The 22,067-nt window shown below is 52.8% G+C and overlaps 1 protein-coding gene across 1 annotated transcript in view; it reads left to right on the top strand.

Moving 5' to 3' along the window:
* Positions 1 to 11,986: 11,986 nt before the first annotated feature.
* Positions 11,987 to 22,067, top strand: part of LOC144125709 (uncharacterized) — a gene marked incomplete in the record, with an annotated part of 78,781 nt that continues 68,700 nt past the window's right edge. Inside the window, 1 exon segment of the mRNA XM_077659341.1 lies at positions 11,987 to 12,210. Coding sequence (XP_077515467.1) covers positions 12,122 to 12,210 — 89 coding nt within the window.

The raw sequence follows: 22,067 nt of genomic DNA, 5'->3' as shown, positions 1-22,067 counted from the left end.
CCTTAACCAAGTGAAGTCTTTGATACGGTGACGATTGCCTGTGAGCAGAAGACGTTACGCTTAGTAGACGAAGTTTGACGAGGCCGTGGGCCATCTCGGTCTGCACCCGTCATTGTATAGTAGAGCGATGCTTCGAACGTACCTCTGTACTGCTTAATCGAACGCTCCGCTTGTTTTACTGTGTTGTTCTTAGATAATTCCGTGTTACGACATATTGTAACTTGTGCTCAATAACCAGCAAGCTGTGGCGTGCTGCTGAAGGATACTGACTGTTTTTCGGTGAAAACCGAATATAAGAAAATGAAGTCGGCGTACGCTTATGGTTTCTTTTTTCTTGGTTCAATAAACTGAAAACCTCAACGCCTATCGGTATGCGGTATGCTACGACTGTCTACTATGGCGACAGTAGCGCGCGTCTTTTAGGAAAGCTAGCAGATCCGCGAGGTCGGCGCGACCTTGGTCAGCCCCGTGGCGTCAGGCCTCGCAGCTTTCTCGAATCGCCCGCGGGTGGCCTACATCGCGTGCGCGCTGCCACCGCTGCGATAGCTGGCGACGCCACGCGCGCGCTGTCTGAACTGCGGTAAACGCGATAACCGCGCGTGGGGCCGAGTCGCGCGGGGCGTCGATATGGCGTGCGATCGTGCTCCGCGATTTTCAGCGCGGACTGAGCCCGCGAGCCTCGATGCCGCTTTCGATTAATTGAGTCGGAAAGTGTATACAGCTGCACACGGGGATCAGAGACCCTGGGAGTTGGCGACGCGTCGAGATGGGGACCGGATTTGCTGTGACGGCTGGAGATGGAATCGGCTGATGTGTGCGAGCTGACCCTCAACTGGGTGTATACTAATAGAGCGCTCCGAAGCACTTCCGTAGTCGTTTGAGGATACAATAGCTCTGCAGGGGATTTGCCCTGGGTTACGCATGCGTCACAAACGGCGTCTACCTGCTCGTTACTGTGGTTTATCCAAATAGACCTCATATTCCCGGCGCCCTCAGGGATGCGCTTTGTATGGTCGGGTGATCCAGGTAGGCCTGGCACTCGTTGTCCTTGACATGGGCGTCCTCACGGGTCAAAGGTCACGGGACACAGATGTCGCCCATGCGCTTCCTCCGGAGCCCGGGAGTTAATCTGGGCTTTTTCTGAGCCACCGCTTTCTGCCTGCGCGTCGTGCAATCGATTTTCCCGCAGCCATTTCGTGGCTCATTTTTAAAGGAGTCACGATTGTTCGATCAGCGTGCGACTATACCCACATTCAGGAACAGCTTTCTCGAAGCGTGAGAGCAGGAACAGAAGTCTTATCTGTCCGCCGTCACGCGGCGCCTTTAGCCGCCTGTTTTGGGAGGTGATAAATAATTAATCTATTTAAGAGGTCCGCGTGTACAGTCGTGCCTCGATTCTTCGGACTCGGAGCGAACCGAAATTTTGTTAATTATGCAGGGTTTACCAATTAACCCTCGCACAGGGCAGGGTTAATTGGAGACGTATGGGAGAGGGCTTTACCCTGCAGTGGGCGTAGTCAGGCTGATGATGCACGATGAACTAAGGGCAGCATTCGTAATTCGCTTGATACATAACGGATCCAAAGCGTCACTTCGAACAAGCGGAAAGTTTGGATTAAGCGTGTTACAAGCGTGTGTTTACAACAAACAATCGGGTGGCAAGCTTGAAACGAGTGGCGCGTAATGGCCGCCTCTGCTCAGCGATGGCCGTGAAGCGCGCGCTCCTTGGCGCCACCGTTGTTGGCGGTGCGCGTGCGCCAGTGGCGGTGGCCGCCCCGTTTGCGCCCCATTGTGTGCGCGGGGGGGAGACGTTGCGGGAAGATGAAGAGGCGCGCGCGGGCGCTCGCTGGGCCGGAACCGCGGGAGAAAGAGCACGCACTCCCGGCTCTGCTGGCCGCTGTCCATCCCCCCCACCTCTTGCGTCGCCGCCTCCGAGCGCTGATAAGTGCCCGCCGCGGCATCGTGTGTGTGTACTGCACACCGCCGCGGGGAGAGACGTCCTTTGACGCCGACCGCTCTCGTGATGCGAGGCGCACAATGCAAGAAGAATCTATTGAAAAGGTTCGCCAAGGAGGTCGCCTTCCTTGCAAACTGTGCCGCCACGCTTGGCAGCCGCAGTGGATGGACGGACCACGCACAGTACGAAGACGAGCAGAGCCCCGGTGCTTTATGGGATCGCGGTGGAAACTGCGCGCACGCCACTGCTCCCTGCGTCCGTACGGAATCTTGTTGTTGAGGCCACTAGTGGTGTGAACAGGCTGTCTTTAGCGGCAGCCCGATTTAGTAAACACCAGTTCGCAGAGTGTCTCTCTTTCTCTCTTTACGGCAAGTTTCCGTTGGGACCCCGGGAGGGTCATTTTTTTGCGGCATTTGTGTCGGAGCTGTGTCCTTCCTCTACGCTCTCGGTTGAACTAGAGGGGCTGAAGCACGTAGGAGACGGTAGACAGCACCGCAAAATAATCCTCACGGCCTTTCCAGACGCTGCGCATCCCAATCACAATTGGGTAATGATACAGATACCCCCTGTCTTTAAATGCGTATACGCAGCGTGCATCACCCAAGGAGAGGAATAACTATGGTAGACGAGGATAAGAGGATAACCTCGGTGGAATTTAGACGGGCTTCTGTGGGAGTCCTCTCTAGAGTAGCAGTGGTGAGGCACTGTAATCCTACAACAATCGCAGTTAGCGCAACCTGTGGCAATGCCTTTTTTGCCGCGGCGGAGCATCTGCATTTCCAATTCTCTTCCGGTTTCGTCCTCTTTCTCGTGTCTCACGCGTACTCGCCGCTTCTTTTTTCTTTCGCTCTTCTCCAAGAGACTCCGTCCTCGTGTGAGACGCCGGAATGCGTCCGCGACGTCGAGGGACGTCTCCGCGAGGACCGTCTCTCGGTGGCGACGTCGTCCCTTGGCGCTTGGGCCGTGCGACCGGGACGCGCCGAGGCGCTCTTTCTTTCCCGCCATGCGTTTACGCACGCACGCACACGCAGACTGGCGCAGGGGTAGTACGCGGATGGGCGAGGTCGTCCCTGGGAAGCTGTCAGTCAGGCGCGCGGTGTAGGGTCGGCTCGATCGACCCCGATCCTTGACGCCTCTGATCGACCGGAAGCAGAGGCGGCTGGCCACGAAACGCGTCCCCGTTCGCGGCCACCGCAGCCGCCGCTGACGCCGACATTTTTCTTCGGCACGACACGGAAGAAGAATGGGTGGAGTTCGCACCGAATTCGGGAAGAGAGGAGGTCGTGGGTGTAGCGTGGCGCCGCGGAGCTCTGTAATCATGTACTGCTTGTGTACAACTCATCAAGCCTTCGTGCCCCCCCCCCCCCCGAAAAAAAAAATGAAAATGCCACGTGATACGTTGATTGGATCAGAATTTAGAGTTTAAGCATTGCCGCGTCAGCTCCGGGCGGGCACGAAATCGGTTTTTGGGTGTGTTGTCGAGGGCTTTCGGCAGGACTGCGTGCGGATCCAATTTTTCGATAGCATTGTGATATGGTAAATGCCACGTATATGTGATGGAAGCATGTTGTGTCGCGAAGTTATATAGGGCACTGCGTGCGGTGCCGCAAGGTTTTCTACATTTATTGCTGTCCACAGACTGACTGTATACTGCCACGGAGCTGGGAGGCTTCTGTGTCTGCTTTCCGGCTGTTCTTTAATTATTAGCCGTCGTGAGGCCTTGCGCTCGTTATCTCGGGGAACCAATTCACCGAAGATCACCATGCAACGAGGAAGTCTGGTGCAGATAAAGAACTCTTGCGTCAATAGGCGCAACAGGTCTAGCTCTGCACTTTTGGAGCAGATTGTCACATTCGGACAGGCGGAGGTCTTTGTGCCCGCATGTTCGGATCGCTATTGCATGGGCGCGAAGTAACAGTAACTGGTTCGGTTCTTTATTACTGATGCTCTAGGTCGGCATGACAACAAAGGAAAGCTGACGCAGATCCATTAAGGTACTCTTTTGGCGCTAGTTGCTTCATATCGGAACGCATAAAACAGCGGAAAGACGGAACTTCGGAGCGACCGGGACAGCTGTCGTCGGTGCTGCGATTGTATACGTCACGTGTCTGCGCTCGCTATCTTATGCTAGTAAGCTTACACGACCTTTTACGCAGACTTTCGCACTTGCATTTTAAAGAGCTCGAGACGCTTAGCGTGTCATCTCGATGTTTATCTCACACCTCGGGCATTAGGGATAAGATTAGACTATAGATGTATAACACCTGTGCTGCTGATGACGCACTCGCTCCCGCGTGTATCGTACACAATCTGTGTGCGCTTGCACGCGCTGCTGGTCAGGCCGGCTCGAATCGACTCGCTTTCCCTGCCCGCGACTGCGAAGGTGGTCGGGCAACGCGCAGCGGTACAAGGGAGAGAGGCTTCTCGTCGTCGGTGCCACCGGAGAGGCTCTGCGTACTCAACTGGCACTGCTGCTGTCAGTGGGGTCGTGTGTGGAACGGGGTCCTCCTCCGGTATGCGTGCGCGTGCATCGTCAGTTTTCTCGTCCCCCTCTCTTTCGTAAGCCTTCGCCGATGATCTGGCGCCGATGCACGCCACGCTGCCCCTTTTTGTTGCTGCCGCCGCCTCGTTTTGATTTCCTCTTCATCTCGTTCCCTCCGGGTGACGTGCGGAGAAGAAGTGGCCCGCACTGGGGAGAGCTGAGGTGGGAGGAAGAGGAGAGCTTGTTTTTCCTTGCGCGTATTACGGCTCTCCGGAGGGGTTCCTTATTATCTGCCCGGCCTGGTCCCGTGAGGAGGGAGAGCAGATGGTGGGAGGCTGCGCGTCTCCTCGACGTGCGTCGCCGCCAGGCCGATATTCGCCTTCGTTCCCCTCTTTCTCTGGCCTGCCTGAATTTTCCGAGCTACCCGGCTCTTCCCTCACTGTGCCCCCTCTTTGCTTTTTTTCTTTTCCCTCGTTTTTATGACTGCGCACGAGGCGTCTCGATCCGAGACCGTTCATCCGGCTACTCCTTCGGTGTCCGCACCCTTTCCTCCGCACCCTCTCGTGCGTGGCCCTATTTCTATTGATCGGCGGAATTCGCGGCCAAGAAAAGAGAAGCCTGCGGGCCTCCCCTCTCCTCGCATCTTGGCGGCGCTTCTCCTCCCCGAGAAGGTTTCTTGGCCTGTTTCTGTCCGATCGTGCGTTCCCCTCCGTTTTCTTCTTCTTCCACCCCCCCCCCTCGGGTGCACTCCTCCGCCGTCGTCGACGCTGCACCGCGCGTGCAGGCAACCCCGTGATGCGACCTGCATTCGGCGCGGGCGCGGCGTCGTGCGCGGCGATTCTCGGCCGCTGCCTTCCTTCAACGTCTTCTTGACACAAGCCTCGCGGCGTCACGGCGACCCCCCTCTTCGTCGTGCGTTCTTTTTTTCTTGACTCGCGGTCCCTCCCTGCCTCCTTTGCACCGCGCCAGCTCAATGCCGCGTAGCCCGCGAACACGCACGAGTCCGTTGGTGTAACTTGCGTCGACGCCTTGGCTGGCGCGGCGACGAAGACGGCTTGCGATGGCCGCGCTGACCGCGGCTGCGGGGACACCTTCGTCTTCGATCTCCTAACCAGGGTGACCCAACGGACGGGCTGTCCTGCGAATCGGCGGCTGGAGTTAGTCCCGTGCTTCGCTCCTGGAGGACCGAGTGAATAGTGCGGCGGCTGCCGTGGTCCCAACCTTGGCAACTGCCGGATAAACAGTGTTCATTCGTTCTGTGCCCCGCGTAGCCTGGATTTTCGATCAGTGTGCGTGCTAGCGAGACGCTGAATCTTGAAGCCGAGTCGATTAGAAAGACTTCAAGTTGAATAGTGCCGCGCACGCTCCGCTGTGTGTCAACCAGGACAGTGGGACAGCGGGACCTTGTGTACGCCCTGCGCGCTCCTACATGGTGTCTTCCAAAAGCGACGGGCGTTTAGGCGAGGCCTCACGTCGTCGTTGTCTCACTTGCCGGATTACATCGTTTGTGAGAAAAGATGAGGGAATGAGCTCTTCTCCTGGACCTCAGATGTGGTACTCAGCCTGTGGCCCGTGACTTGACCTTGTACAGCAGGACGCCCCCGAGTTGCGTCTTTCAAACGCACCGTCGGCGCACACTGATCGACAAGAGGAGCGCTTCATCCGAAATCCGTAAGTCTCCGCGTTGCTGGCACGCACTGCTGCAGTGGCGGCCAGGAGTCGTGCGGCAGTTCCCGCGTCTGCCTGTATCGTTCTCTGCCTTACTGCTCCCGTTGCTCGGCGCGCATTGTGTTACCTCTTTTGTCCGCGTGGTGTCATCCACTTCCATGTATCGCGTGTCGAGGCCGCTCACACGTCTCTCTCTTTGGGCCTTACACGTGTCCTCTACACGAGTCCTCCGCTCTCTCGCCCGTGCTGTTGTCCTCCCTGCACCAAGCATGGTACTTGTCGCCTTTTTTTTGTATCGGTCGCTATTTTGGCTGATGCAAGCACGTTCTTTTTTAAGTCTGCATTGTGAGTCCACAAGTATTCGTTGTATGTGTGTGTGCGTAAAGGTTTTTGCCCGGCTTTTTTTTTTCTTTTCAGCCAGATAGAGATGGCTGCCTGTTTACAGCCGTTAGCGGCCACAGCAAATATCTAAGCTCTAGATGCCTACACATGACATTGGTTAGTCCTGATGGCACCTGAGCGAACGCAGTAGGACGCATGCCATCGGCGTCGACCCGGTCCCTCTTATCGTGCCATTGTGATGGCAAGAAGAATGGGGACACAATGGCACACAGCGCGAGAAATAGGGCCGATAGGGCCGCCCGGGCCTTTAGTTGGCGATAGGGGGCACGGGCGAGTTGGCAGCGAATTGAAGAGGCTTCTCTTCCCAAAATGCCGTTGCGTCGTTTTGAGCTACACCTTATCTTCGCGTGGCATGTTGCCCCATGCATGTCAGCACATATGATGAGGAAACAATGGCTCGACGACTTCGGCATCAACCAATGCATTGCCTTTTCTCTTTCCTTTTTTTTTCGAAAGGGGGGGGGGGGGGGGACGTTGAAACAGAAACGTCACAACGTTTCTGTTTAATCAGACGAACGAGGGTACAGAGCGAGGGTCGCAGTTTGCAATAATGTTTTATAAGTCGTGCCCTCAGCTGGGAGCCATTCCTTCCCGCTGGGATGTGTGGTATAGGTCGTGTTACTGGAGTAGAACTGCGAAGTTAGCATTATTTGTTGGGGTTCAGTGTGTTTGTGCAAGACGCCGTAGGGACAAAATGTGGCTATTTCGATTAGTCACGTGCCCTGGACGGGTTGCTTTGCCTGCATGCTTCTTGGAACGGCATGCATTTTGGCACGATGTAGCCGAAATTAGCTGAGCCGTAGCGGCGAGAGCAATCGCCTTTTGGAAATTATAAAAACTGAAATGGTTATTACGGACGGCTAGCTACAAATCGCCAATTTGCAATCAGGTGCCCATCAGTAATAGTTTAAAAAGGGATCTATTAGAATTTAGTTACTCACTTCGCTATAGTTAACACGATTCCCCTATTTCTTGACGTCCAGCAACACCGGGATTACTGTGCTGCATAAAGCTTCCCTTTACCTAAAAAACCCTATTTAAAAAAAAATTAGTGATAGGTTTCCCTGAAACACCTATACATACTGTATATGGACGTTCTATGATGAAAGCACAAAGCAAGCCCAGGCGTAGAAGGAAATGCCGCGAACTGAGGGGCACGCCTACTCAGTCAAAGAGTTTATTCAGACAACGTATGGTATACAGTTGCCTAGGGCGTAGACTCGAGCCACAAGTGCGGAGGCCGTGAACTTATTCAGCGTTTTGAATTTTTCTTTTCCGCTATAGTGTGCAGCAAGTTTCTCTCGTCCTCCTCTGTAGGGAGACTCAGGCCGCGCTGTTGAATGTCCGATTATCGCTTACTCGTGTCTTATGAGTGCGGCTTGCAGGGGCGAGTGAAAAAGCTCGAGACAGACGGGTGCTCTTCCGCTGCCGTCTGCGCCTTACCCGCGGGAAGACTCTCGACGCGTTGCTCGGACAAAACTTTCTAGCCGGTTCCGATGCCTGTTCTTCTTTATTATTATTTTTCTTTTATTGCCTTCCTGCCTCCGACGTTGCTCATCGAGCGCCGTTAATTGATTTTGGCGGAAACACCTGTTATTCGGCATTGCCTCGAGGTCTCCTCACGCGCCCATTTCTCTTCGCCACTTGCCTGCGTTGGCATGCGGCCGCGCGGCCTCGAATGGAGCGTGGTCCCCTGCTCAGCAGTACACACACATACAGTACCCGTAGTGCGTCGTTAGGGACGTTTCGGAATGAGCCGAATTTGAGATCAGGTGGCTGAATTCGAAACGATAGCCTTTTCGTCTTTATCCAGTGCTGCGCCATGCGACTCGTGCTATGAATCGTCGTTACTGCCGTAATCAGTTCACAAGACGCGCCGCGTATCTTCAGGGTTTTCGTGGCCTCGCGAGGTGCCGCAATGCATGTGCGGCACCTTCGCCTTGATCGGAGCGCAGGTTATATCGAAACTTTTCGCCGTTTCACTGACTTCGTAATAGCGACTGCCCGCCCTGTATATTCAGGTAGCTACGAATTACGAGCGATCGGCATCGCTCCCTGCCGTCTACAGCCATGGTGTAAGCGCTGGAAGCGACCATGGCGCCGAATTGGATGGCCGCGGCGCCGCACTGGCCCGCGCAGCTGTCCTTTTGCTGCTTGTTCGAACCCCGCAATTGGCACTGCGGCCGGTTCCCTACGGTGGCTTCGCCAGTGTACCCGCATTTACGCGATTGTAACACACACATTTTGGTGCGCTAGCACGTATAGTCGCAATTCTCTACATTTAGTTGTGAGTTTTGTCGGAAGCCTGCTTTGTGGCAGGTGCACACACACACACACACACACACAACACACACACACACACACACACACCACACACACACACACACACACACCACACACACACACACACACACACACGCACACGCACACGCACACGCACGCACACGCACATCACAACCCTGCCCACCGGACGGTGAGCAAATTGCCCACCATAGCGGGTGGCAGTTCAGTTATTGATTGGTCGCGAGGTGTTGCTCGGGATGAGCAACCGGTGTCTCACAAGCTCCACCGATGGCAGGGTGTAGTGGCGCATCGCTTAACCTCTGCAAGCACTGCTCCAGCAGTGGTACGCGGACTCCCATGGATCTGCGAATGTAGAGTAGAAAATGAGCCAATTCTGCATACGTGGGCATTAACCCATCAACGCTATCGCGTCATACCCTAAAGGCGGAGCTTAAGTGACCCCCCTCCAATTATTCCGCTTCGCGGCCCCTGTCTTCGTGGCTTGGCCGCGAGGAGCGTATACTGTATTTTCTCTTTGCCCGGCTGCGATAAGTGCACTTAATGCGCGCGTCGAAAACGTGCCACGCTCTGTATTCGACATGGTGCCAGGATGCTGGCTGTCCGCATTCGTTTGACGCGCGATACACGAGCCAGCCGTGTGTACAACGGACGAAGGAGGGGAAGCGCGGATGCCTGCGTAGGTTTTCACTCCTCGAGGGTGGAGCGCGGTGCGCTTTGGTCACCGATATCGCGCAGAGCCTGGGCTGCCGTGATTGGGGCGGGATTGTCGGGTACGCATGCTCACGCGAGAAAAATTCCTTTCTTTCGAGAGTCGGTCTCCATTGATGGCACGCATGCGCGTAATAGGTGCGCGAACGGCGTTGTCGCCGCGCAAGTCGATTGGGGACCGCTGTCACGTCCTCCCCTTTCTCTTTGCGAAACAATTTAATCGGCTGTGACGTCGAGAAGTGGGGGGGAAAAGAATCGCAGGAACGCGATCCGTATGGATTGCCGACCGACCGGCCGGGGTTTGTTTTCCCTTGCCTCGCTATTCGGACGGCTCGTCTCAAGGACTTCGTTCCTTCGCTGTAAGGCCGGTGAAAATGAAAGGAAAAGGAAAAAAAATTGCAGGCTGCTCTGCCCTGGTCTTTGTTTTATCTGCCTCGTTGCGCGAACTCCTGCGCTTTGCGTCCCGTTATATATGCAAGACAGCGCTAGTCATAACGCTGCTTATTACTGTTAGAACCAGCACGTCTAGTAACACAGACATGCTGTCCGTGGATGCCTTGCGAAAAAGAAAAAATAATCGAATGCAGTTCCGCACCATATGTTCTGCGTATTCGTGAATGTCGCGAGAAGCTTCAGTGTTTTTGTAGCGAAAGCTACGTTGGCCACGAACTCACAGTTTCGCCGTGCTCGCATTGCCACCCTGGTCGCACCGCACCACGTGACCAACTACGTGACTGGTCACGTGACCAGTCGCGTGATGAACCACGTGACAACTGGCCAGACAATCAGACTAACCTGGACTTGCAATCAAGATTAACCAAGGCTAACCAAGCTATGCATTAGCTTTCCCTACGTATATTCTGGCATAGCCGAGCTAAGCCACTGCCAATTTTTTTTTTCCTTTCCTCGGGTGGTGCCTTGGAGCACCGGCCAGATGCGAACTCCTAGAAATCCGGTATACGTTTTACGAAAACATATTCGCCCGAACGTTCTTTGAGATCCGTCGTGCTGAAGTCTTGAAAAGGTAAACGCGTCATAAGGAGCTCAGGAGAGATTAAGAAAACAATCTCTAAGTTAGGCGCAGATTGCAAATTGTTTTGCAGGGGGACAAGTAACGGCACATCGAAGCGTATAGAAAGAAAATACGAACGCCCGCATTGAACGATAAACATGTTTCGCAAAAGGCAGGATTGCATAGATCGCTCATCATGCTTGGCGCCACGCTACAGAAGTTCTCTTCATTCGTACGTCGCATGTTGTGCAAAGTTTTTGCGGTGAAGGCAGCGAACGCCGGAGTACATATGTCAGACCGGCTGCTCTTCAAAGCTTACAGCGCTAGCTGAAGCTCCGACCATCCTCCACTTCTCCTTCGCTGCGTTGTTTTCGCTGGAGATGGTGAATTCGCAACGTCTGATGAGCTCGTATAATGATAATGTTTGTAATGTCGAAAGAAATTGTGCTGCGTAGGTCACGGAAGCGTAGTAGTGCTAGACAACATACTGATCGCTGCATTTACTGTTGGAGCTGTGTACATCGGTTCGTTTGTAACTGATTTACTGCCGCACGAAGCGGCCCCAGTTACCGTTAAAATCTTTGCTAAGACGTTGGGGTGCGTTTAACTCTCTGTGCCATTGCCAAAAGGCAGACCTCGTTAAGTGTTGGACGCAAGACACGTCCGTGCTCCTGAATGTACAGATCTTCCCGCAGTTTCTGGGCTTCTGATTTTAGTGGAGCACGTGGTGACGCTCACTTCCGCGCTACTTCGGCTTTGTCGTAAAGCTGGCTCGAAACAGCCGCTGTCACTCTTCTACTGCATAACGGAACCTCCCTCTTTGAACACCTTCCCAGGGCTTCTGCCTAGCTTGATCCCTGTTTCTCTATGCATGTCACTTAAAAATGTGTTGCTTCTTAATTCTCTTTGGTGGCTGCACGGCCGAAGACGACGGAGCTCTTCCTTTGTCAAGAAACGATAAGGGCGTATCTTGATCCTAGATTAATGACTGAATCGTAGACCTGGATTGCCTGCTGTCGTAAACGTCGTGCTTGTTTGCGTGTCGGAGATTTTTATCGTCTGTCCGACCCCAAGCACCGCGAACACAGCTTCGCTGCTGCGATAAGCGTGCGTCGCTTTCTTCGAGGCGCATAACTCGCGCGCCACACGCGCGTGCCTTCTTGCGCGGTGGGCGTGGCACTTCACTCGGACGGAGAGCCTCGGTTCCCGACGTTTGTGTCACGTGCGGAGGCGGTTCCGGTTGGCGTGCTCTCGGCGCCTCTCCATGGAGGACCCCGCCGAGATAAGGAAGGCCTACAGGCTGCCCCGCTCAGCTGCAAGGGCGACAGATGGATAGATGGATGTCTCCCTCTTTGCGAGGAGCCCCTGATAACGCCCCCCCCCCCCCCCCCACGTTATTTCTGCGTGTTGTGCCACACCGAATTCCTTGGCCCTAATCTTCCCCCTCGCGACGACAGCGGCAAAGGCCGGAGTCGGCACGTAGCGCGCGCGTAGCCGAGGGGACGCGACGCCGCCGCGTATTGTTTTGTGGCCGGATTCACCGCCGGCGGTGTGTGCCGTCGTCGGAGCCATCGCCGCCTTCGCCGCGATGAAGGCCCTGTGGGACACGCTGCGACGCCGACAGCCCAGGCAACGCCCAGGCATTCAGGAGGACGCAACCAGCGACGACGACGAATGGTAAATGAGCGAAACGAGGGAGGGAATATTCCTCGTCCCGCGTTTGCCTGACTTTCGCTTCGTTGCCGTTCGCGTTCTTGTGTTTGGTTAGCTTGGTGTCGCCTCGCTTTGCACGGTTGTGAGCGGCGGACAGATAGCTTGGTTTCGGATATCGCGAAACTTCTCTCGCGTAACCGCGGGGTTTTTGCTTTTCCTAAAAAATTTTTCGCTAGCGGATGTCCTTAGTCTGCGTAGAACACTTATCTGAAGTGTCGCCACTGCAGAGCAATTTCTGGCATCATAAAGCAAGTTTGCTCCACCAGGGGGCTGGCAGCGACCCCAGTATCCTTGCTGGACATGTGTTGCTGTTCGAGATGCCGACCGATCACCCAGCTCTCCTGTGACAGCGCAGTTTTTCGAGCTCCGCATTTGTTCTGTGATGTGGCTGTTCCTGCTGTTTAGTCAAGCACTCTGCGTACGTTCTTTCTGTTGTGCACGACTGTAATTGAAGAAGGGCTGCTCGAGAATAAACAAAGCTTAGCGGATAAATTAATGGTGCTGTCCGTGTCGGACTTTCGTACGTTCTCGTGGCCGCGACGCGAGATCTGCTTCCAAGCGGCGATCAAAGCGAACAGAGACGATGCAAATGTGGTTGCGCTGTCCGCTGTGAAAAAAAAAAAGTGACATTCGTCTGTCACTCGTGCGCATGCTAAAAATTTCGGCACCAACTCGGCCAACGTTCCACTCTGCTGGAGCAATTACTATTTCACATTTGTCCTCCGTCGTGTATTTTCTTTGCGTGTTTCGTCCTACGTCATGTTTTTTTTTTCTGCTGGTTTCTGTTCCTTTGAAGGCGTAGCCATTGTCGTAATCTGGTACCAACCTTTTTTAAAAAAAAAGAGGATAGCGCCGTCGACGTTCTGGTGGATAATTCCAGCTGTGAGCGCCGGTTTTCCTTAAGTGGCCTCTTGCGATGGAACGAGATCGCTTTATCAGAATTCTTATGAAAGGCCAAGACACTATTCTTCCCAGACAGCGGGGTCACTGTGCCTGCTTCGTTATCTGTGCCGGTCCCGCTGTGACAGCTGTGCGACCGAACTGTAAAGGAATGGACGAGATGTAATGCCTAATGTAATTCCTAAAGGCACTGTAGGATCATGCATAAATAAATAAAAATTTTGTGTCGTGTCTTTTGCGCAAAAAACCCAGAATGCTTAGGCACCAACTAGCCCGCAAAAACATACTCGCAAGTTAAAAAGAAAACGGCCGTCGATGACGCCCGCATTTTTTTTTTTTCATAATTCATTTTATTTATTGAACCCTCAGGGTCAATGGCATTAAAGAGAGGAGTGGTTACAAAAAAAAAATTACGTAAACAGATGCAATACATATTACAAAATAAAGTATTATCATCCTCGTGTTATACAATGCTAGCTGTTGTCGCAGATAGCGCCGTAATTAAACCAGGGCGTCTGCAGTGCGTAAAGTTTTGCCTTTTTATGCTTTCCCTAAAAAAATAAGAACTATTGCAGGGCTCACATACCTACATAGATTTTATGCTCGAGTCTCTTTAATTTAAGCGCATTATTCTGCGGTGATGCGGTCCGCTTGAAGCAAAGTCCAGCTGGCCATAAAAAAAGTATGGGGCGTGCACATTTTCCCCAACTTGAAATCTGCATGCGTCGGCATAACTCATTCCTCGCCAGTGTTCACGTCACAGGCTTCGCGGCGACGCAACGTCGCCGAACGTCGATATCACTCCCTCGTTATCGCCCGCCGTTCCTTAACGCTGGTGTGGGTTGCGAAAGGAGTGCTTTATTTTATGCGCCGACGCATCAGTAATCTGGACAGGTGTCTGCCTTGTCCCGTTATCGATACCTGGAACCGCCGCCAACCCCGCGTCGGTGCCTTCGGAATGTGGAGTCGGCCAGGGTCGTCGGTATCTGAAATGAACCTGCCACAGCGATACAGCTGTAGGTCGCGGTTAACGCGTGTAACCTCGCAACCCCTAAAATACACCCCCTTTCAGTGCTGTTGAGTGCAAGCTGGTGCGAAGTTGCTGCTCCCCCGAGCAGCGCATATTGAGTGCATATAGGCGATATAGTGTATGCGCTGAGAAGCGGACGCGATATAAAATAAACGCACGATATGAAAGCGTCCTGGAAAAAAAACAGCGCCAATTCCGGATGCCTGTCATCTTCCAGGGCTATCAGTTTTGTTGTCTGAGGTGTTCATGCGAGTCCCCAGCGTTATGGCTTCCTTCGCGATAAGGCTCCGAAACCGGAACTCAGCCGAGCCAACGTTGCGGTTTATCGGAGACGTCTTCCTCGATGCATTCAGAGGGAGCGAGCTGAGGCGTAATCAGGGGCTCTTCTCCCCTTGTTTTGAGTTTGATGCTGCGCCTGCGTGGTCCGAGTCGTGCCAGAGCCTTGAAGCCCTCGTTTTCGCTATACCATTGTGCCTTATCGCGCAGCCGCTGATTTTGAATTGCTTGCACTGCTGGTACGCCACAGGCTCTCGCCATTGCTCTCATGAAAAAAAAAATGTCGCGCGAACAGCACCAAAACGCCAGCGAGGCACGTAAAAGGCCAACACAAAACGTGTGCTGGTTTACAACTGTTTGTTTTGATGTGTTCCGAGCGAGCAAAGGAGGATATCTAGTCGACCTAATCGAAGCCAGTGACCGTTGCCTAACTGCCCATTCGGTATATCTATCTGACGGGCTATTTGTAGAACTCTGTTTTGTTTATCTTGGTGTTCAAGCTTGCAAACTAGGTTTGACGTTTTCTTGCGCAAACAATCTTCGTCTGCGTCGTTTTGTGGCCATTGCTTGCGCGCGTGTTCGTCCTGTTCACCGGGAAAATCTTTCAGTTGAGTAATTAATGCCCCAACTAATCTGATAAGTAATACGTTTGGATGTCTGTTCGGCAGCAGTGCTTTAGAGAGAGACAGAGTGTGGGATTACTTTGATTATTTAATACATTTCTCGGGTATTCACGTCTTTCGCAATAACTTGCTTTACTATATACTCGCACTGTAATTTACCTCAGGACCAAGCCGTAGCTCTGGCTTGGGAGATGAAGGCCAGATTCGATGTAGCATATCAGAGTCGTGAAGCTGTTCCGTTGCCAACAATGCAGCAGATATATATCTAATCACCAGAGCGGAATAGCAGGCATGCTTTGCTAGCCCCGAATATAGAATCCTTCCCTCCAACCACCTCTGCACCTCCTTAGAAGTCGAACAGTGGGGGAGGGGTGGTTGTATATTCGCAAGCAACGTTGCTGTGTTGAATGGCGCACACTTACAGCAAAGTTGTGCTACAGGCAAGACAGGCGCTTAATAAACTACTTTCGCCGCGTTTCTTGCGGTCAGGTGAATGTAAATAAAGCGTTTGTTCGTTTGAAGTGACTTAGCTGAAGGGAATTGTTTTCGGCGACGTCGACTAGCAGGGGACACGAGTGCTGAGAGGTGATGGTCTGCTGCCTAGAATAAAAAAAAATACGCAATGGATGCATTGAGATTCGTAAAGGACTGAAAGAAGGGATTACGATTTGGCGAGATATACACGCACTTCAACCCTATTGTTGCGCTCTCGAAAGGTTCACCGCAACCTCCCAGAACGCAGCAGGCGGTTCTCCCTCTTGATAGTGGCTTGTTTCTGGAGCACTGTTAAGGCACACATGATCTCCGCGGTGCTCCGGGCCTTATCGACACGCCGGCGCGCCCGATAGCCCGCGCCGATCTATTTATTGCTGCGGATTCTCCGGGTGGCTTTGCTGGCCGTGTAGCGATGTGAGCCGATATGCGTGGGTGCAATTACGTCGCAACAGCTTGGGTTATGCCCGCAGTGCTCCCTTACACTCCTCTAGTGTGACCTAGGATCGCAGGTTGTTTGCGAAAGGTGCGACAGAGACCTATTTTTGGCAACAACGCTTTGCTCAGGGGCACCGCGGTCAAGGGAGCTGACGACTCGTTGCTAAACGGTCCAGACTGTCCGCATTGGGAAGTGTAGCGAGAGGAAATGTTGAGAACCGAAATTGTCTTACTTTTTCCGAATTGCCGTAATTTCCCAGATGCTTCAGCGAAAAAGGTCCGGAAATAAGAATTTGGAGTTTTGATTGAGGGAATTCTCGATTACGGCGTGAAACATGATGTACTGAGGAGAGCAGGACGCCCATTTCACTGCTCGATGACGACTGCCGGTCGTCCAGTAGCTTGGAACATTTTGTAAAGAGCACTGCGTAGTCCGCTTCGCGCTATCCTGTTTTGACTTCGGTGCCTGTGTTTATGAATGAGTGACGACGGCGACCTCACAAGGTGATGATTTATTCTTTTATACAGTGTTCATATCATCTGCACACGGTCACTGCGGCGCTGCCAGCCCATCTTACACAATGCTAGCATGAGGCGGTTTGTCCCTAGTGGCCTGTCGCCATCACTCATTCGTACAACCGAGGATCCGGATTGACAGGCCGGTGTCATTGTATCTTGTATAATAGCTGACAACCCGGATAAAGAAACTACCGCATTGTAAGAAAAATGCTGGCTGCTTTACATAAAAGCGGCAGCCGCTGCTGTTTTGTGCATTCTGACATTTTGACACGTAGCTGAAGTTTCTTGAAGGCCTTGTTATCGACGGGGGGCGTGATCTCGCCGCTTGAGGAATCCTCCGGTATAGCGGCCAGTCCGCCTCTTGCTTTGAAGCACTTGTTTGCCTTCGTATTCTTTTTTTACAACTGTGCAAGCGGTATGCATTTAATTGCGTTCCTTTACACGTCGCGATCTTGGGCAAAATCTATGCATGCAGGCGCTGTAGAATGGGATCATAACTGGAGGGGAGGACAGATCGCACTGCAATTCTTTGAGCTCCCTGTGTGTACCAATAAAAAATAAAATAAAATAAATGCAATGCAAAAATGTACCAACTCCAAGGAGGTAAACAGAGACCATATCAAAGAAGGAACGAGGAAGTGAATATGTGCAGGTGCATGCGCTCTGAAGAGGTCTCTCGAGAACTGTCTACGCCGTATCACCCGAACCCCATGGAAGTCGTCTTCGAACTACTTCGCCGTTGCGAAAGTGAAGTGCAAGGAGTCGACGGTATCTTGTGCGATAGCGAGCAGCTTCGGGGGGTGTGTGTGGCGTTTGTGTACGTTCCTGTGTCCTTGTGCATTACCGCATCGGCTCGTAGTCGTTTTACTAGTAAATTGCTTTTCTTTTTATCGCTTTTTCGCAAGCTTCGCTTTGATACTCGATCGCTTTCCCACCTATCAGATAACCCGCGCTTCCACTCACGCGCCCTACATTGACAGTCATTGACGCCCTGTCTTCGATTGCCTTTCCATCCCCGAGGAAGTTTACAGGTCGCATTTGGCTTTCAATAGCAATGCCCCTTGGTGGTGCGGGGTTGCAAGGTTGGAACAAAAGCCGTCGAAACCCATTACGCAATGCCCCGCCGCGACTGCGGGCAAAGGATATGTTTGTCACGAATTGCCGCGGTTTCTGGCGGGGCGTTGATGTTCTGGTAATGTGCGGACGTGCCTGGGAAACGAGGGGAGATAAAACTATTGGCAGAGTCTTGTTTACAAAGTTCTGACGTACGCGACTTGTCGCGTGACACTCTCTCTCTGTCACTGAAAGAATGCAGCGTTACATAAACTATAGAGCTGACGCCAGCCAACCAGACGCCAAGACGGTTAACAATCCGGACGAGTCGTGCTTGATATCTGCACCAGTGATTAACTACACTCAAACGTGAGCTGCGTGATTTCGGGCGGCGACAGGCTGTAGTCGGGTAGCTGCGCGCGCTCATGCGGCGTTTCTTTCTTGGCAAGAATCCGTACAAACTGCGTCTCGGCGGCTCTTCGCATTGTTGGCAAGGTTTCACCGAGCCTATGCAAAAGGATGCCCGCATGCAGTCGATGAAAGGCCTCATCCATCGCGCGTGTCGCAAGGGCGCGAGTACCCTGGCAACAGCGGATGTTTCGGCACGCGCGTCGAAGAGCAGCTTGCGGTGTAGCGGCGGCGAGTCGATCTCTGCGCGGAGCCGCTTGTCGTCTGGGCCGGTCGGTTCCCTCGGCGCGTCGCGTGCGGAACAATGCGTCCGGCGAGCACGCGTGCAAACGAGGCGCCGAGTATTCCGCTGCCGTTCGCGGTGGTGCGCGATAAGGCGTACCACGGGCATACGCCAGCACCGTGCGGTGTACAGGGTCATTGAGCGTGAACTGCCGTAGCGGGGCGCCGTTGGGCCAGCTCGGGGTGCGACCGTTAACGGAGCGCATTGCCAGCGGAAACGCTTACTTTCAGCGTCATCTTTTCCCGAAGCCCGGAATAGTCGTTTGAATCCTAATTCTGAGGACCCTAAATACGAATAAGCCTACATGGTAGCAAAAGGGGAGTAAACTGTCCTTTAGCGCACTGCCTTTTAGGGGCATGGGTGTGCTTCCCAAGTCCAGGAGTATATTTCAATCACTAAGTAAATATACGGAATGATTACTGTTGCCAAGGGAGAGATGTTCCCACTGCAAAACATAACTTGATGCAGTTAGCAATGGGCGGATGTTCTTAAACGCGGAACCGGAGGCCTTGAGGTTAGAAAATTGAGGAGATTGAAACCTCTGTTAAAACATTCATAACTGCTAGAATGACGCATGTTTTGAAGAGGGGAATTTCCTTCCGTGGCCAAATGTAAGAAATCTACCCCAGGGCTTGGGCAGCATGCCTTGCCCCTAAATGGCAGTGCGCTGTAGGACAGATTACTCTTTTTTTTTGCTCCTATATGGACATGTTCGTGTCTAGAGTGGCGCAGTGCACAATTAAACCTTTAAAAATGCGGTCCGGAAGAAAATAACTCGATCTCTTCGCCGAAGTCGATGTCCATCGCTTTTGGCGGCGGGAGCACATTCATTGAGACGTATACGTGACGAATGCGCGTGTGCTCGACGCCAGTGCACATTCCACATTCTTACAGTGCAATATGATGGTATGATGTGTAGACGCTTGTCTAGGATGCAGTGGTTGGCGCTGCCAGTTTTTTTTTTTTGTGTTCCTAGTTGTCTGACCAGGAGCAGCCTAGACACCGTTTGCAGGCGCCAACATCTATTTCCATGAATGGAATAAAGGCAATAACCTTGTGAGTTTTGGTAATGGTAATGGTGAGGATGCTTTATTTAATCTACCTCCTGCTTACAAACCCACTCCACATTGATGGGTCGCGCAGGGAAGGGAACACCAAATAGTTTCCTCCTTTCCTTCGTACGGTTTTGGTGTTAGGAGGGCATATATACACTGTACTGACACAGTCCGCAGCCGTGCATGTACTGTCAGCAACGAATGAAGCGTGAACAAGGCAACTGAGATGCCAGCGCAAAAAAAAAAACAACAACAACGTATTAGTTCCTTGGGAGGAAATACAAGGGAGCTTGATTAACACTTCTGAAGTTCAGAAGAGTCTGCGCATTCGAAGTTAAAATAACCTGAGCTATAGTATTGAGCTTCCCCAGGCCTAGAGCTTCGTATTTTGCTGTCCATGGCTCCAGTGTCTTCTTCGCGTTTCATTTCTTGCTGATAATACGCAGAATCGCGCCACGTGCATAGGACAGGGTAAGCTTCTGCACGCTGTGGTTGATCGGAACACGCTAACCCTCGGCGGGAAACGTTGCAGAAATCTTTCATCACGCCGCGTGGTCGCGGGCCGTGCTTGCGGCGTCGGCCCCCGGTCCGAAACAGCGCAGATAAGGTCGCGTTCAAGGCGCGGACAGCGAGTGTCCGCATCCCCCAGAATGTGCGTGCGCGCGCACATATTTGCTCGCGGTGTTGTCGCGACGAGGACGCAACGCGTTAGTCACGTCCAGGTGATTCGAACGGTAGTGAAAGTGTAGATAGGGTGCTTCGAGTTCCTTATTGTCGTTGGCAGTGAATGGCCTCGTCGTGTGCAATTGGCTCACTTCGATTTGCATGCTCGGTGGCCTGCTGGATGGGGAGAGGCCGTAGAGCTTCTCGGGCCAAGGTTTCGATACCGCATGCAGCGCAACCGCACTTTGAGGAGCGGCTGCTATGGCAGCTGAACTTTGACTAGGGTTTTTTTTTTCTCTTTAGTATAACATTCTTTTGCAGTTGACGTCTACACTGCTGGACCACTTGTTCGATGCTGCGAATCTTGTTGCAGCGCTGTTATGGAACTCCTCGCTTTGCGTGTTCGTTCTTTCTTCAGTTCTTTTTTTTCTCCCTAAATGTCGTTTTCATCTCTGCGAAAAGCTTTGTGGCAGCGTCTATGTTCTGAGCAATGGACATTTACGAGACACGCCTGATCAGTATAGAGTCGGTGACTCTTCTGTCTTTCGTGAAGCCTAATGCAGTACCGAACATAGGTTTGCTGTCAAAAGACGAGAAGGAAGCCGCTGAAAAAAAAAAAAATGTGCGATAAGCGTTGGTTAGCACGGGCTGTCTTAGGCTGGCATGTTGTAAGAGGCACCGCTGGGAGCAAAAGCTCAGAACTGACCAAGAGCAAAGAAGGTGTTACCCGCCGCGGTGGCTCAGTGGTTAGGGCGCTCGACTACTGATCCGGAGTTCCCGGGCTCGAACCCGACCGCGGCGGCTGCGTTTTTATGGAGGAAAAACGCTAAGGCGCCCGTGTGCTGTGCGATGTCAGCGCACGTTAACGATCCCCAGGTGATCGAAATTATTCCGGAGCCCTCCACTACACCTATTTCTCTTTCTTCTTTCACTCCCTCCTTCATCCCTTCCCTTACGGCGCGGTTCAGGTGGCCAACGATATATGAGACAGATACTGCGCCATTTCCTTTCCCCAAAACCAATTATTATTATTATTATTAACAAAGAAGGTGTCGATCTTCTGGAGTGTGAACGTGAACAAATGAGAAATGCGGCTCAATTCGCTCAGTCGCTGACCCGTGTTCGCACTTACCGCGCGCGAGGACTGCTTTTTAAGCCTCGTGGTACGACGTTATGCCTTCAGTTCTGCGGGGCAGCAGTTCTTGTGAAGTGGGCAGCGCTGTTCTCGATGCCTTCGCTGCGTAGTAGCAGCTCGCGCATTTCCCACCCATTGTCCCCCCATTGAGAAAGAGACGTCGTTTCAATTCGCGTGGCCTTGTTTGAATAGTCTCACGCTCTCGCTGCGAGGAGGACTGAACAAAAAGCGAACATAACCGCCAGCCTTCGCGCGTGAAACTTGAGGAAAAGTGTTTTGCAATGGGGACAGACGAGGAACTGTCCCGACTTAACGAGCTGCCCGCTGACGCACGCATTGCGCAGAGCGGTGCTGTAATAACCGAGCCCGGGAGCGCTTCTTCATAGCTCGTGGCGGCAGGCGCATCTCGCTTGCAGCTTTGGCGCCGTATAGTAGCAGACCTAATAATCCCGATCGATTATCACGCCGGCTGTCGTAGCGAATGGATCGACGCGAGCGTCGCCGTGAAAGAAGCTTCGGGCAGTTTTCTAAACGCGCCCCAACATAGCTTTTCTTTTTTTTTTCCTGGCAACAAATAGCCGCGCGCCTGCGTTGGGTGGCCTTGACCAAAGAGTGAAATGGGAGTAGCCGCTATCGCTGCGGTGCATCTGCTGCCACTGAATCTACCGCGCGGTCACTTTTCCTTCTGTTCAGACTTCCTCGATGCCCGCAAATGCCCGCGTGTTAGCCTTCTCGCAGCATAGAGCGCAATTCGTTTTCTGCTGCGCGCTTGACGTATATTGCGCTGTGCGTCTTTGTCGTACCCCGACAATAGACAGATTTAGTATAGCGTTTGCGTTTTTTGCGTACGCAACACGCAAGACTGTAGCGCACGCTAAATTTGAAGCGCGAACGACGCTTTTAGATGAGCGTTTGCGGACCGTTCCGCAACAGGCGCTCAGTGGAC

Source organism: Amblyomma americanum, chromosome 3 (genome assembly GCF_052857255.1).
Source record: "Amblyomma americanum isolate KBUSLIRL-KWMA chromosome 3, ASM5285725v1, whole genome shotgun sequence".
Lineage (NCBI taxonomy): Eukaryota > Metazoa > Arthropoda > Arachnida > Ixodida > Ixodidae > Amblyomma > Amblyomma americanum.
Note: the sequence above shows the minus strand (reverse complement) of the source record. Positions and strands in the feature narration are given on the sequence as shown.